Source organism: Myotis brandtii, unplaced genomic scaffold (assembly GCF_000412655.1).
Source record: "Myotis brandtii unplaced genomic scaffold, ASM41265v1 scaffold1026, whole genome shotgun sequence".
Classification (NCBI taxonomy): domain Eukaryota; kingdom Metazoa; phylum Chordata; class Mammalia; order Chiroptera; family Vespertilionidae; genus Myotis; species Myotis brandtii.
The window spans coordinates 280002-293678 of record NW_005353435.1 but is presented as its reverse complement, the minus strand read 5'-3'; the positions used below and the strand labels follow the sequence as shown (position 1 = coordinate 293678).

The 13677-nt window shown below is 51.4% G+C and overlaps 1 protein-coding gene across 1 annotated transcript in view; it reads right to left on the bottom strand.

Moving 5' to 3' along the window:
* The window catches only part of SIPA1L2 (signal-induced proliferation-associated 1 like 2), a 64656-nt gene that overhangs the window by 33784 nt on the left and 17195 nt on the right, over nt 1-13677 (bottom strand). The window contains 4 exon segments of the mRNA XM_014535922.1: nt 513-1089; nt 3177-3334; nt 10185-10288; nt 12130-12304. Coding sequence (XP_014391408.1) covers nt 513-1089; nt 3177-3334; nt 10185-10288; nt 12130-12304 — 1014 coding nt within the window.

Below are 13677 nucleotides of genomic sequence, written 5' to 3'. Positions count from 1 at the left end.
GGTTGCACCCCACTCCGTGCACTACAGCACCAAGGACTGGCCAGGGCCACCCCCAAAGGCCTTCCTGAGAATGGCAGGCCCTGACTTCTTGCCAATAGGAACGCAACTTCTAGTTCAAATCTAACCTCCTCCTGAGGACGGAGGCGAAGGGCAAGCTTCTTCGGGGTCCCCACTCTGTCTGCTGCTGTCTCCTCCTGCACCTGCCACCTGCCACGCCCCACCTGTCACCTCCGACCTTTGTTCATCTGCTATTTCTTGCTTCTCAACATTCGCAAAGGCGGAAGGATCCTGTTCCCCATTGATCTGGAGTCCCTCACATCCTGACATGGACTCCTTCATCACATAGCCATTCATTCCCTGGGCGCCATTCATTCCCTGGGCGCCATTCATTCCCTGGGTACCATTCATTCTCTAGATGCCATAACCACAGTGGACTGTGCACAGTGGAAGCCAATAGGAATCGGGACTGAAGGCCTCCGGACGTAGGGAATGCGGAACCCGGGGGCACTTACCCCCAGGCGCTGGACCATTTCCCGAATGTCCTCGGGGCAGCCGTCCACCGAGGAGAGAAGGATGCACTCGCCTCTCTCGTAAAACACCTTGATGCTCGTGAGCCCCGACGTCCAGCCGATGACGTCCCGGCAGGAGCAGTTGAAGACCACGTTCTTGGACTCCTTCTCGATCAGCATGACGAACTCGTTGGAGATGCCCAGCAGACACTCGATGTCGGCGGCCTGGCCGAAGTCCCGGGCCACCACGTGCCACATGATGGCCCCCACGCTGAACAGGTGGGCGTCCTTCCGCGGCTTGACCTTCTCCTTCTTCTTGGCACCCAGCGTGATGAAGCTGAACTTGGCCGAGGTGTCCACGGTGGCCGTGGTGACGAAGTTCTCCGCCAGGTCCTTCAGGTACTCCTGCCGCGTCCGGGTGGCCATGGCGCGGAACTTCTCCGATTTGTGGGCCGCGTTCTCCGCGTTGATGACTTTGGCTAAAAGGAAGTCCCGGAACACGGCGGACTTGGGGAAAGTGACGCCTTTGGGGATGGGGGGGCCGAACGGGGGCACGTCTTTTGATCTAGAAACGCCAACGCTGGGGAGGAAAGAGAAGCAAGATGAGCGGTGATGCCGAAACCCCTCCCTTCAGGAACCTGGCACAGACACCCTTTCAGCTGAGCCAGCTATTTGTAGCTTCCTGTCTTCCTCATTTCTGGATAAGTTTTTTTTAATATATATATTTTTATTGATGTCCGAGAGGAAGGGAGAGAGATAGAAACATCCATGATAAGAGAGACTCATGGATAAGCTGCCTCCTGCGTGCCCCCCACTGGGGATTGAGCTCCCAACCCGGGCATGTGCCCTGACTGGGAATTGAACTGTGACCTCCTGGTTCATAGGTTGACGCTTAACCACTGAGCATCCCTGGCCGGGCTGGATATGTTTTTATTTAAGTGGTTTGCACACCCTTCCTCTGTCACAGAAAGCATAATGCAGTCCACTCTGCTTATAAGATCTATATTTATATCCCAAAAATTCCTCCCGGGTGATTTAATTAAAATAAAAATCCTGGAAAAAAATAGGTATTACGTCTGTTTAGGGTTTTTTGTGCTAATGAGCCCCCTCATGATAGAAGCAATAAACTAAAGATAGAAAGAAACTGAAAAGACTTGTTTGACCTAAAAAACGGCAGCCAATAAAAATCAAACCAAATACAGCACAGCCCTCGGCTGAAGTTTCCAATCCTAATGGATGGTTCACTTAAGATTATTTTTCATAATTACCATTCTTAGGGCGAGATCGCGGAAGAATCAGCAATTTACCATGTTTGCACCAACACTGTCTAGTCAAGTAGAAAGTTTATACAGAGCAGATACTACACTTCTTCCTTTTCCTTTTTCTTTTTTTTTTAGCATTAGTGAGTGGATCTGAGCATTAGGCCAGCGGTGTTTCGCTCGGATCTGTATAAAAATCGCCGTGGGAGGAAGACCAGCAGGTGGCGGGCATGCCGAGCTAGCACACCGCACAGTAGGACCAGAGAATCGCCGGCTCTAACAAGCTGACTGTGAGCGTGGGCATGGGCTGGGGATGTCAACTGGCAACACCTAATGCACAGATGGGTTTCTCAGCCTTCAGGAGTCTTCACAGGCCCCCCAGGCTCCACCCACACTGCGTCCTGCCTTGGCCCGTCAGCAGTGAACTGGCAGCAACTGTGTTCAGATGATTAAGGGCAGAGCCTTTGAGGGGTGCCAGGCCTCGGACAGTTGCTCTTTATCCTTCAGAGGTACACATATGTCCTGAAGTAAATATGATTAATCCCACGTTTAAGAGAAGGAAGCAAAGGCTCTGAGAAATAAATAATTCATACCAAGCACCTCAACCTCAGGTCAAAGGCCCACTCTTTTCCCAGAACCCCACGGAAGATCAGCTGTTTCTTAGGAAAGAGTTGCCCAGCCCGGCCGGCGTGGCTCAGTGGTTAAGTGTTGCCCTATGAACCATGAGGTCCTGGTTCGATTCCCGGTCAGGGCACATGCCCGGGTTGCGGGCTCGATCCCCAGTGTGGGGCGTGCAGGAGGCAGCTGATCCATGATTCTCTCTCATCATTGATGTTTCTCTCTCTCCCCCTTCTTCTCTGAAATCAATAAAAATATATATTTTAAAAGAACTGCCCCTTACTTAGGAAGTAAGAAGAAAAGCAGGCCTGGCTGGAAACAGCTGGGAATTCTGAGACCCGTGGACGGCTGAGGGAAGTCACCCGGGCCAGGGCAGCTCCAGGTTCCAGCCTGCGGGAGCGCGTGTTCCCAGGAGCCGGCTGACAAGCAGAGTTTTGCCTCTGTGATAATTTCTCCTCCTCAAGAAGCACTGACCGGGTCACTTTTTTTTCCCCCCGCCCCCAGGCTGGGAGCAGTTACGTTATGGTGCTGGAGGAAGTTTTTAGGAGGGGAAAAAAAAATCAAGGGAATGTATCATGTATGATTCTGATCTGCTAGGCATTTCATTTTCTTCAAAAATGGGAAGGTAATTATTTCTTACAGAAGAAAGTGCCCGCGTGAAGACACTGGGGAATATAATTAGACAACAGGGATAATTATGGGGTTAAAAATAGTAATGGGGAAATAAAACGATCCGGGGGAGACGCTGTGGAAGTGAGCCGGGGCGGGAGCCGTCGGGGAACCAGCTCACCTGTAGCACACATTCTCGGTGCACGGGTTGTGCACCCTGACGATGACGAAGACGTGTTGAAAGTGGGACCGGATGCTCTTTGGAGTGAAAGGAAGTGCTCCGGGCTCTTGGAAGACAATGGTCACGATGTCATTTCCTATATGCCTTTTCCTCAGGAGCTGCGGGCGGGACAGAGAACACACACACACACACGCAGTTACACACGAGGCTTTCTGTACAAACAGACTTTGTCAGTGGCACAATGAGCCCGTCTTTCAGCAAAGGGAAGTCATTGAGAAGCAGGGTCCTCTGGGGAAGCCAGTTCCTGCCCGGGCCACAGGACAGGACCTGGGAGAAGAAATCCCACGCTATGTCCTGCTCCTTCAGCTTGCATGCTCTCTCCTTTTACCTTTTATTGATGTCAGAGAAGTAAGAAGAGGGAGAGAGAGAAAAACATCAGTAATGAGAGAGAATCATTGATCGGGTGCCTCCTGCACGCCCCACACTGGGGCTCGAGCTCACAATCTGGGCATGTGCTCTGACTGGGAATCGAACCCTGACTTCCTAGTTCACAGGTTGCCGCTAACCGCTGAGCCACGCCGGCCGGGCTCCTTTTATCTTTTTTACCCTAAAACAATACACGTGAGAGATCAATATGCTTTAAGGAATTCCATGGGTTCAGCTCTTTAATTCAGAGGAGGAGACAGAATCCTCACTGTGGCCTCGCTCGCCTGCTCCCACAGTAAGGTAAGTTTCTGCAACAGAAGTGCACCACCCTGCTACTGTGGCGCTAATATAGTCAAAGTAGCCAACTTTAATTTGGTGTTTTAAGTCTGTTTCAGAAACACACAATTCCACCACATTAACAGCTGGAAACCCAATAGTATGGAATCTTAAAAAGTACAGATGTAGCAGGAGAGGAAGAACGCCAACATTTCAACATGGAACACCTTTACTTCCCACCCCAAGTTTCTCCCCGACAGCTCAGGTCTCTGCTTAGCTATCAGCTCCTCTACAAGAACCGGCCTCTGCAAGCCCAGGCCGGCCTCCCCGCACACACCCGGGCCTGTCTCAGAACACACTAGGAGCTGGCGGACTTCTACATCAGGTAAGGATCCCGTGAGGCCGGGGGGCGTCTCAGGGCCTTCCGATTTCCCCGTTCCTAATGGCCTGCCCAGTCCCAGCAGACTCCCACTGCACATTGCTAAATGAATGCACAAAGGAGAGGACTAGCCCGGCTGGTGTGTGTCAGTGGTTGAGCATCAACCTATGAACCAGGAGGTCACGGTTCGATACTCAGTCGGGGCACATGCCCGAGTTGTGGGCTCGATCCCCAGTAGGGGGCGTGCAGGAAGCAGCCGATTCATGATTCTCTCTCATCACTGATGTTTCTCTCTCTCTCTCCCCCTCTCCCATCCACTCTAAAATCAATAAAAAATATATATTTAAAAAAATACATAAGCACGGCCCTAACACTGGGCTGTGACACTGTGACCACCTCGCTCACAGAGCCATGCACGGGACCTCGATAGTTCAGGCAAGGAGCGCCCCTGACTGTGTGCTCACCGGGTGTGATCTGCAGTTTTAACAGACCCAGTGAGCCTTCCCAAGGTGATGATGTCAGCTCGGGGCCCGGAGGATCTCAGGTAGTAAAGCTCTTTATTAGCAAAAACAAAGCACCGAGCTTACTCTTCCATTTATTTCTTTGGCACCCACAGAGCAGACATCACTCACTGTGAAGAGCACTCAGTTCAACTTGTAAAACCTTTAAACCCAGACACACAAAGCTCTCACCGCCGGGCCCCTGACTTGAGATTTCACACAATGGAGGCCTGGGACGGTGGGAGGAGGTGTTCCCCTTCGCCAGGCTGAGTCACACCTGGGAAAATTCCGATTGAAGTCCCCGCGGTGAAGTTACAAACCCATGAAAGCCATCTCACCGTCAGTGAAGTGTCGAGACATATATGAACCTATATTCATACAAACCCAACGAGTCACCTGTATTTTTTTTTTTTAAATGTTGGCTAGATACTGAAGGAAAATGCGTCACTTCGGATGCAGGTAAAAAGTCAGTGACAAACTGGGTCATGGCCACTGTGCCGCCCTCTAGCCATACGACAGTGGGCACAGACGGTAACCACAAAAAACAGTTCGCGCAGAGAGAAGAAAATGGAAGCAAAAGGTAGGTACCTAAAACAAACTTCCATAGAAAAGCTGAGCCCTGGCCGGTTTGGCTCAGTGGATAGAGCGTCGGCCTGTGCAGACTGAAGGGTCCCGGGTTCAAATCCTGCCAAGGGCACATGCCCAGGTTGCAGGCTTGGTCCCCAGTGTGGGGTGTGCAGGAGGCAGCCGATCCATGATGCTCTCTCATCATTGATGTTTCTCTCTCTCTCCCTTCCTCTCGGAAATCAATAAACATATATTTAAAAAAAAAATAAAGCAGAGGCTAAGGGAAACTTTAAGGCTAGTTACCTTAACAATAGTCAAATGGCCCTGTCCCTTTCTAAGCACATTCTTTGGCTTTGTAAAGTGGGCCCAACATGTTTTTAAAAGTCAAGTCAGTTTTTAACCATGGTCACAAAATGCACTTTGTAGAAAAAGTCAAGTGTGTGTGTATGGGGGGCAGGGGTGGGGGTATGTGGGGGGGAGTCAAGGAGAGTCATTAGGAAGAATAAAATCTAAAACTCTTTGTAGGAGAATAAAGTCAGAAAAATTAACTCCCTGTCCATTAACAGGAAGCTTGAATTTGATTAGAGACTCAAGCAATATAACATCTGGAAAGTTAAGCAAAACATTCCTCGCTACTGGCTAGACCTTATCAGACACTGGAGAAGGAATTTCTTGGACTTCTTACAAAAGGTAAATGGCTTCCCTTGTGATCGGTGCTGGTTTTTTTAACTGATCAGTGATATTCCGGATAATCAGAGTCTGGAAGGGGAAGGGGAAAGGTGTGTCCCCCATAAACAAACGCGGCCCAGCAAACCCGGGGGGCAGGCCCTGAGCGCCAGGCACTGTTTGCTCGGGAGTCAGGAACAGGAAGTGACACCCACTAGGGCTAACGTCTCCCTTCTCTACGTGACGCTCTTCAGTGCCAAGAGAACCACTCAGGCCCGGCCGGTGTGGCTCAGTGGTTGAGTGTCGACCCAGGAACTGAGAGGTTAGGGTTCGATTCCGGGTCAGGGCACATGCCTGGGTTTCGGGCTCCATCCCCAGTGTGGAGTGTGCAGGAGGCAGCCGATCGATGATTCTCTCATCATCATGGATGTTTCCATCCCTCTACCCCTCTCCCTTCCTCTCTCTAAAAATCAATAAAAACATATTTTAAAAGATTTTTTAAAAGAGGTTACCCGTGCCAGGCCCCACGCGTCCTGCATCCGTTTTAGACACTTAGTTTGAGGGAGAGGTTTCCCTGCCGAAGTGAAGCTTAGAGCCAATTTGTGGGGCTCTTTCCACGGATGACACCCTGACTGCTCCGCTGAGATCTGTCCGCGGGACCAGCAGAAGGGAAACACCCCGGGGAGAAGGGCCTGTGAAAGGGCCTGACCGCCAACCAGGCCCCGAGACCCCAGGACCCAGGAGGAGGGCAGCGCCCCAAGGAGGGCCCCTTAGCACGCCCCGGCCTGGCCAGCTTTTCTTCGTGGGCGTCAGACATTCCAAACACTGACCTCGTTTGCTGTGGTGAGTTCTCTAAAGACTTTTACTGCGTCTCAGAAGCAGCTCTCAGCTTGGTTTATTACAAGAACAAACATAGGGAATTCTGTCTGATGTGGACGAGTCTGGACCAGTTACGCAGTCACAGATGCCATGGTGCTAATGAGACCGGAGTCACGGGCACAGCTCATGTGGAGGCCAGTTGACCGGGCCAAGTCCGGGGGCCTCCAAATGCAGGCACCAGCCCAGCTGCTCATTTCAGACACGGATGCCCTTGGGATTCACGCAATGTGTGGGCACGGGAGGGGTGGGTGAGGGATATGGGAAGAGTCAGCAGAATCCTTGATAAATTAGGGAAGCACGTGTTCCATGATTGGACATGGCATCATTTACCTACGAACAGGATATTCTTTTTTTAAAAAAAATATGTTTTTATTGATGTCAGAGAGGAAGGGAGAGTGGGAGAGAGAGAGAAACATTAACAATGAGAGAGAATCATCAATCGGCTGCCTCCTGCATGCGCTCACTGGGGATCGAGCCCGAAACCTGGGTATATGCCCTGACTGGGAACTGAACCAGCGACCTCTTGGTTCCTGGGTTGACGCTCAACCGCTGAGCCACACCCGGCTGGGCCAGAATATTCTGATGACGATTCATGATTGTCAAAATATTCAATGTCAAAGCAAAAGTAATTTTACAAAATTATTAATAAAAGAGCCCCTTACTTTCTTAACTATTCAGGCCTTGGTTTTTCATAACATCGTTGGGGTTGGGAACAGGAAAATAAAATGCAAATTAAGTCATTTAAATACCAGGCCTTGTATCTAGTCTATTATAAAATAAGTTACTACTACAACTTGCCGAGCACACTGCACCAGGCACACTTCACGTGCTTATATGTATTAACTCACCTAATTCTAATTATCACTGAGGAAGGTTTCATGATGAACAGATGTCTAGAGACCCCTTACAATGGTTTGGGTACCATTCTAGGTGCTTAGGGACCCTTCAGTGAAAAAAAGAGCCCCAGCCGGTTTGGCTCAGTGGACAGAGCATCGGCCTGTGGACTAAAGGGTCCCAGGTTCGATTCTGGTCAAGGGCATGAACCTCGGTTGCAGGCTCCTCCCCAGCAGGGGCCCTGGTAGGGGCTCATGCAGAAGGCAACCAATCACTGTGTTTCTCTCCCATCCATGGGTCTCTGTCTTTCCCTCTCTCTTCCACTCTCACTAAAAACCAATGGAAAGATATCCTCAGGGTAAGGATTAACAAAACATAAAAAGAGATAAACATCTGTCTTGGGGGAGAGAGGGTGGGGAGGAAACAAAAGCCTGGAAAAGCTGGCCCAAGGTCATGAGCTAGTAGCCTGAACTCCTACCCAGGAAGTCTGGCTCCGGAGTTCTTGCTCTTAACAACTCCATTCTTCTGCAGGAGCCTTTTCTTAGCGGAGAAGGAAGCCACAAAGAGGAACCGAAAGTCACAGAATCCTGACGCTAAGGGGCTATGTACCATCTCGTCCACACAGGCTCACAGGCCCCACACTGCGATTCCAAACCCGGGGGTGGGGGGGATCTCAGAGACACAGCCTTCTTCCCCTCCGAGCCTGGGGCTACCCTCCAATCCTTCCCAACCCAGCACTCCAGGGCTGGAAACCCAGACCATGTCCTCATCCCCTAATAATCACCAGCTCTCGCCACCGCCCACGCCTCGCTCATGCCCTCCGCCTTATGCGGGTTTGCCCCCGGGGTGTAGAGTACACAGTGGTCCCCCTGATCCAAAGTCTGCTTTCCATGGCTTCCGTCACCCGCAGTCAACCACAGTCTGAAAATACTAAATGGAAAATTCCAGAAATAAACAATTCATAAGTTATCAATGCGCCCTGTTCTGGGTAGCGTGATGAAATCTCCCGCTGTCCCGTTCTGTCCCCCGAGATGTAAATCGTGTCTTTGTCCGGCATCTGCACGCGATGCATACAGCACAGCTCTGAGGGGCCATAGTCACATACCTTCCATCACAGCGGATGGTTATAACCGGGCTATTTCATTACTAGGCATTGTTGTTCGTCTCTTACTGCCCTGAATTTATAACTTAAGCTTTATCATAGGTATGTATGTGGAGGGAAAAAAAGTAGCATACATAGGGTTTGGTACTATCTGTGGTTTCAGGCATCCACTGGGGGTCTTGGAATGTACCCCCCTCGGATAAGGGGGGACTACTATAGATGTCCAGGGATCCACATACAGGATCATACATATTCCATGTGCGGGAAGAGCAATGAAAAAAACAAAGCAGTTTTGACAGTTTCCTACCTCTAGTTCATCAGCATAAGTTATCCCGTGTCACAGATTCTCACTCAAGTTTTAAAAAAAGGTAACCAAACAGCTCTTTAGGCTATGGAATTGGTAATGTATTGTCTAACACACAGGGATACATACATCTATTTTTATTCTATTTATTTATTTTAAATCTCCAGTCTGGGAAGTTTAAAACACCCATCCACCCCACCATCTCCCATCCCCCATCCCTCTATACACATTTTCTATGTGTAGGACTTTTTAAGGATAGTTTCACCGAAAAAAAAGGAAAAAAGAGGGGCAGGTCCCGGGAACTCATAAACCGCAGGTGTGAATGGCTGTACAACACCGGGCACAGGGGGCGGGGGGCCGGGGATGAGTTCCGGGAACAGTCAAGCCAAGCAGACTTCACACGCAGAGGCGGCCCAATGAGAGTGATGGGCTGATCCAGTTTAGAGCCCGAGGACCCCAGCAAGTAGAGAGCTGGAGGGTTCGGTGGCTGAACGCGGCCGGCCGGGCTCAAAGGCACTGGCTCCCTGCATGAGGCACTGACGTGTGGACTGATGGCCGTGGCCTGAGGAAGCCCCATCGGAGCGACCACTCACCCTGTTTATCACTAAGTGATTCAGCGGCATCTGGGACAGTGCGCTGATCTGAGTCAGCGTCTTCCCATCCAGCGAATCCTCTTTATGCAAATAAACCACCTAGCCCGGCTGGTGTGGCTCAGTGGTTGAGCGTCGACCTATGAACCAGGAGGCCATGGTGCGATTCCCGGTCAGGGCACAGGCCCGAGTTACAGGCTCGATCCCCAGTGTGGGGCGTGCAGGAGGCAGCCGATCCATGATCCTCTCTCATCACTGATGATTCTCTCTCTCTCCCTCTCCCTTCCTCTCTGAAATCAACAAAAATATATTAAAAACAAACAAAACATCTGCGATAATAATCCCTTTAAAGCCCAAATGATTCAAGAGTCAACGATTCTGAATGCCTTTCAAGAAAAACCCAATAATTCTCTGCAGATTCCACGGCGTGAACCGCCCCCCTGGGCTGGGCTGGCTGCGGTGTGAGCGGCGAAGGGGGCACGTACCTGCTGTCTGTTCTTGGGCATGTGCGGCAGCATGGTGGACACGTGGAACATGAGCTCGTAGTCTTTGTACGTGGTGTAGAGGGAGTGCGTCCCCGTAGAGTCGGCTAGAGACAGACAATTACAGAAACAAGTCAGGCAACTGGAAAGTGAGCGCTCGGACACTGCGGACGTCATGCTGACAGAAGGCGATTCCACTGGAGAAACAAACCACTCAACTACGCCCAACGGCGTCTTGATGGTCCCCCGCCCTCTCGCACCTCCTGTGTCTGCTGCTCTCCCACCAGGTCTGCAGCCCCCCCTGCTCTCACCACGTGCCTCTGAGCCCTCGGCTCCCCGTCTGCACTCTCGCCACCTGACTCAGGGGACCCCCCTGCAGGGGTGAGGTGCTTCTGCCCCGAGGAGCAGTCATTCTTGCCCATCCTGTGAGCGTGTGCGTGTTTCCAGCCAATTCTTAGCTAGAACCCGGGAAAACCAAGGACATCTCAAGGCGGCAGGCCAGCGCCTCAAGGCGTGGGTGGTGGTTTGTGGGTAAGAGGAGTTTGCCAAGAAAGAAAGAAAGAAAATCAGAAAAGGCCTCACTGAACTTCATTAAAACGTGGATATGCACAGTGGGGGTCTAAATGATTTCCTTATCTTTATGTATCTGAGGCGCAAGCAACATGCATTCAACATAACAGCCCAACTCCTACTCCGGCGAGTGGGGAGGTCACACAGGGGCCCACACGTGAGCTAACACGGCTCCAGGTCCTGTGATCTGTCCTCTCCGTGACCTTCAAACCCAGACCTGGTGACGGGTACTAAGACCTGGCACCACCCTGAAGTAGGCGAGTCCCGGTGAATGGATGCTGGGGGCAGGGAGCTAGAGGCCACAGGCCACCTGAGTCCCAGTGCCAGCTTGCTGCACGCTGCCGCCCCCACTCATCCCTAGGGAGCGGGCTGGCCGCCTTCCCAGACCCTGCCCTTCAGACTCTACTTGCTCCTCTCTCATGAAAAGGACAAGCAATCCACTGCTTGGTAAGAAGCAGAATTTTCCAGAATATACCCAATTCCTCTGCCTGGTATGGTAGCTGCACAGCAACCCAACAGCAGCACAAGCACGAGGCTGGAATATCTAGAATATTCTACATCGGATGACCTAACTCAGTGGTTCTCAACCTTCCTCATGCCGCGACCCTTTAATACAGTTCCTCATGTTGTGGTGACCCCCAACCATCAAATTATTTTCGTTGCTACTTCATCACTGTAATGTTGCTACTGTTATGAATCATCATGTAAATATCTGATATGCAGGATGTATTTCCATTGTTACAAATTGAACATCATTAAAGCATAGTGATTAATCACAAAAACAATATGTAATTATAGATGTGTTTTCCGATGGTCTTAGGCGACCCCTGTGAAAGGGTCGTTCGACCCCCGAAGGGGTTGCGACCCACAGGTTGAGAACCGCTGATCTAACTGAGGATTCGAGACAAATCGCACATTAGTGGACAGAAACCCGAGTTTTCAATCGGCCCGTCCACCCGGCACCCGAGGCGCCTGATGAAGGTCCCTGAACAGGATCATCGGCTTTTCCATGGCAGCTCTGACTCCCGAGTTAACATCGTGAAACCACAACGGGACCGTGTTCATATGTCGACTGTCAGAAACGAGCGGAGCGCTCATCCTTGGTGAGCCAGAGCAGGGAGTCGGTTAAAAGGAAGAAGAAAATAGGAAAAGGTTCTCCCTGCTGGCGTGACAGAGGAAGAGCTGGCCCCCGAGCGCGTGAGAAACATACACCCGGAGAAAGGTGCGTCCCACGCACGTCGGAGGAAATCTACACTTGACCCCAAACCAGCTGGCCCGGCAGCTCCTGGGGTTCAGGCCGGAGGGCACGTGACCGCTGGCGTAGGTTTCCGGGGCGGCCCCCCTGGGAGAATGAGACACACGCCGTCACGAAGCTTACTTTTATTGTCCAGCTGAGCCCGGTACTTGCTGAACCCTTTGAGCCGCACGCGCTGGCCCAGCAGGTCGAGGAATTCCTCGAAGGCCGGGCCGGCCGTCTCGTTGTTGTACATCTCCTCCTCCGTGCCCTGGCCGGCCCTGCAGTACAGGATCCCGATCTTGTGCTGGAAGCTCAGCTGAAAGGGGAAGCAGTGCGGTTACTCATCACGGAGCGTCAGACATGCTGACTCCCAGGAAGACGAAAACGGTAGAAGCTGAGCGTTCAGCCCCCAGGAAGCCTGCGGGACGGGGCCCTTGAGCAAATGAGCAAAAGAAGAAGTAACTGTGTGACCCCGGCCGGTTTGGCTCAGTGGTTGAGAGTCAACCTATGAATCAGGAGGTCACGGTTCCATTCCCGGTCAGGGCACGTGCCCGGGTTGCAGGCTCGATCCCTAGTGTGGGGCGTGCAGGAGGCAGCCGGTCCATGATTCTTTCTCATCACTGACGTTTCTATCTCTCTCTCCCTCTCCTTCATCTCAGAAATCAATAAAAATATATTTTTTAAAAAAGAAGCAGCAGCAGCAAATGTGGTTGTACAAACGGCCCCAAACCCAGGAACCCCGAAATACCACGGAAGAAAAGGCAGCAACCCTGAGAAATTATGTAAGGCATAGCCACGTGGGGTCCGCCAAGTTTCCAAAATGAACGGAATTAACTACTCAAGCATCTACTCCAAACTGTAACTGGACTGGAAAGCCTTCCTCCTGCCCCCGCCACAGATTAACGAGCGTTATCTTCCCAGTCGGGAGGAAAAAAGGCCACAGACTTTTAAAAGCTTTCTGTCGCTGGCTCCTAACGTTCCCTTTTTGTTGTGATTTAAACCATCATAAAAATATGAAATATGAAAGGCTGCAGTAAGAAAACAAATCAAACGAAGGCCGGGGAAGGCCAGCGTCCCAGTGGGCACTGTGATATATGCATATAAACAGAAAACTGTTTGGTTTCCATAAAAGTGACTCTGCCCGCGCAATTAAAGTCATTTCTACATTTCGACTATCTTGCAAAGAAAACATCTGTTAAATATACAAAGGCCGCGAGGAATGTTAATAGCGATTGAAGAGTTCCGGCTGTAACCCTATCCCGGGCACTCCCGTGCGGGTGGGAGCGCAGGGCGGCTTTCTCCCAGGCTGGGGGGGAAACGGATCTGTCTTTAGAGCCTCCGATTCTCCCCAAAGAGGGACCCCCTCTCCCTGGCGGTATCAGAGCACTCAATCTCTCTCGCAGCAACCTGAGCCTCAGAAACTGACAGATCAGCAGACGCGCCGATTCTCTCCAGCCGTCAATCCCGTAACGCGCTCGCTTTTATTCCCTCGCTGGACAGGAGAGCGGCGGATCAGAATTCACGGCTGACTCGATCAGTGAAACGAGGCAAAATGAGACTCGACTCCATTACCTAACGACGACAGACAAACCGGGAGAGTGGGGGGGACACTCCGGGGTGGTGAAGGCCGGGAGGAGGGGGGACGATGCGGGCTGGAGGGGGGAGGATGCGGGCTGGAGGGGGCCAATG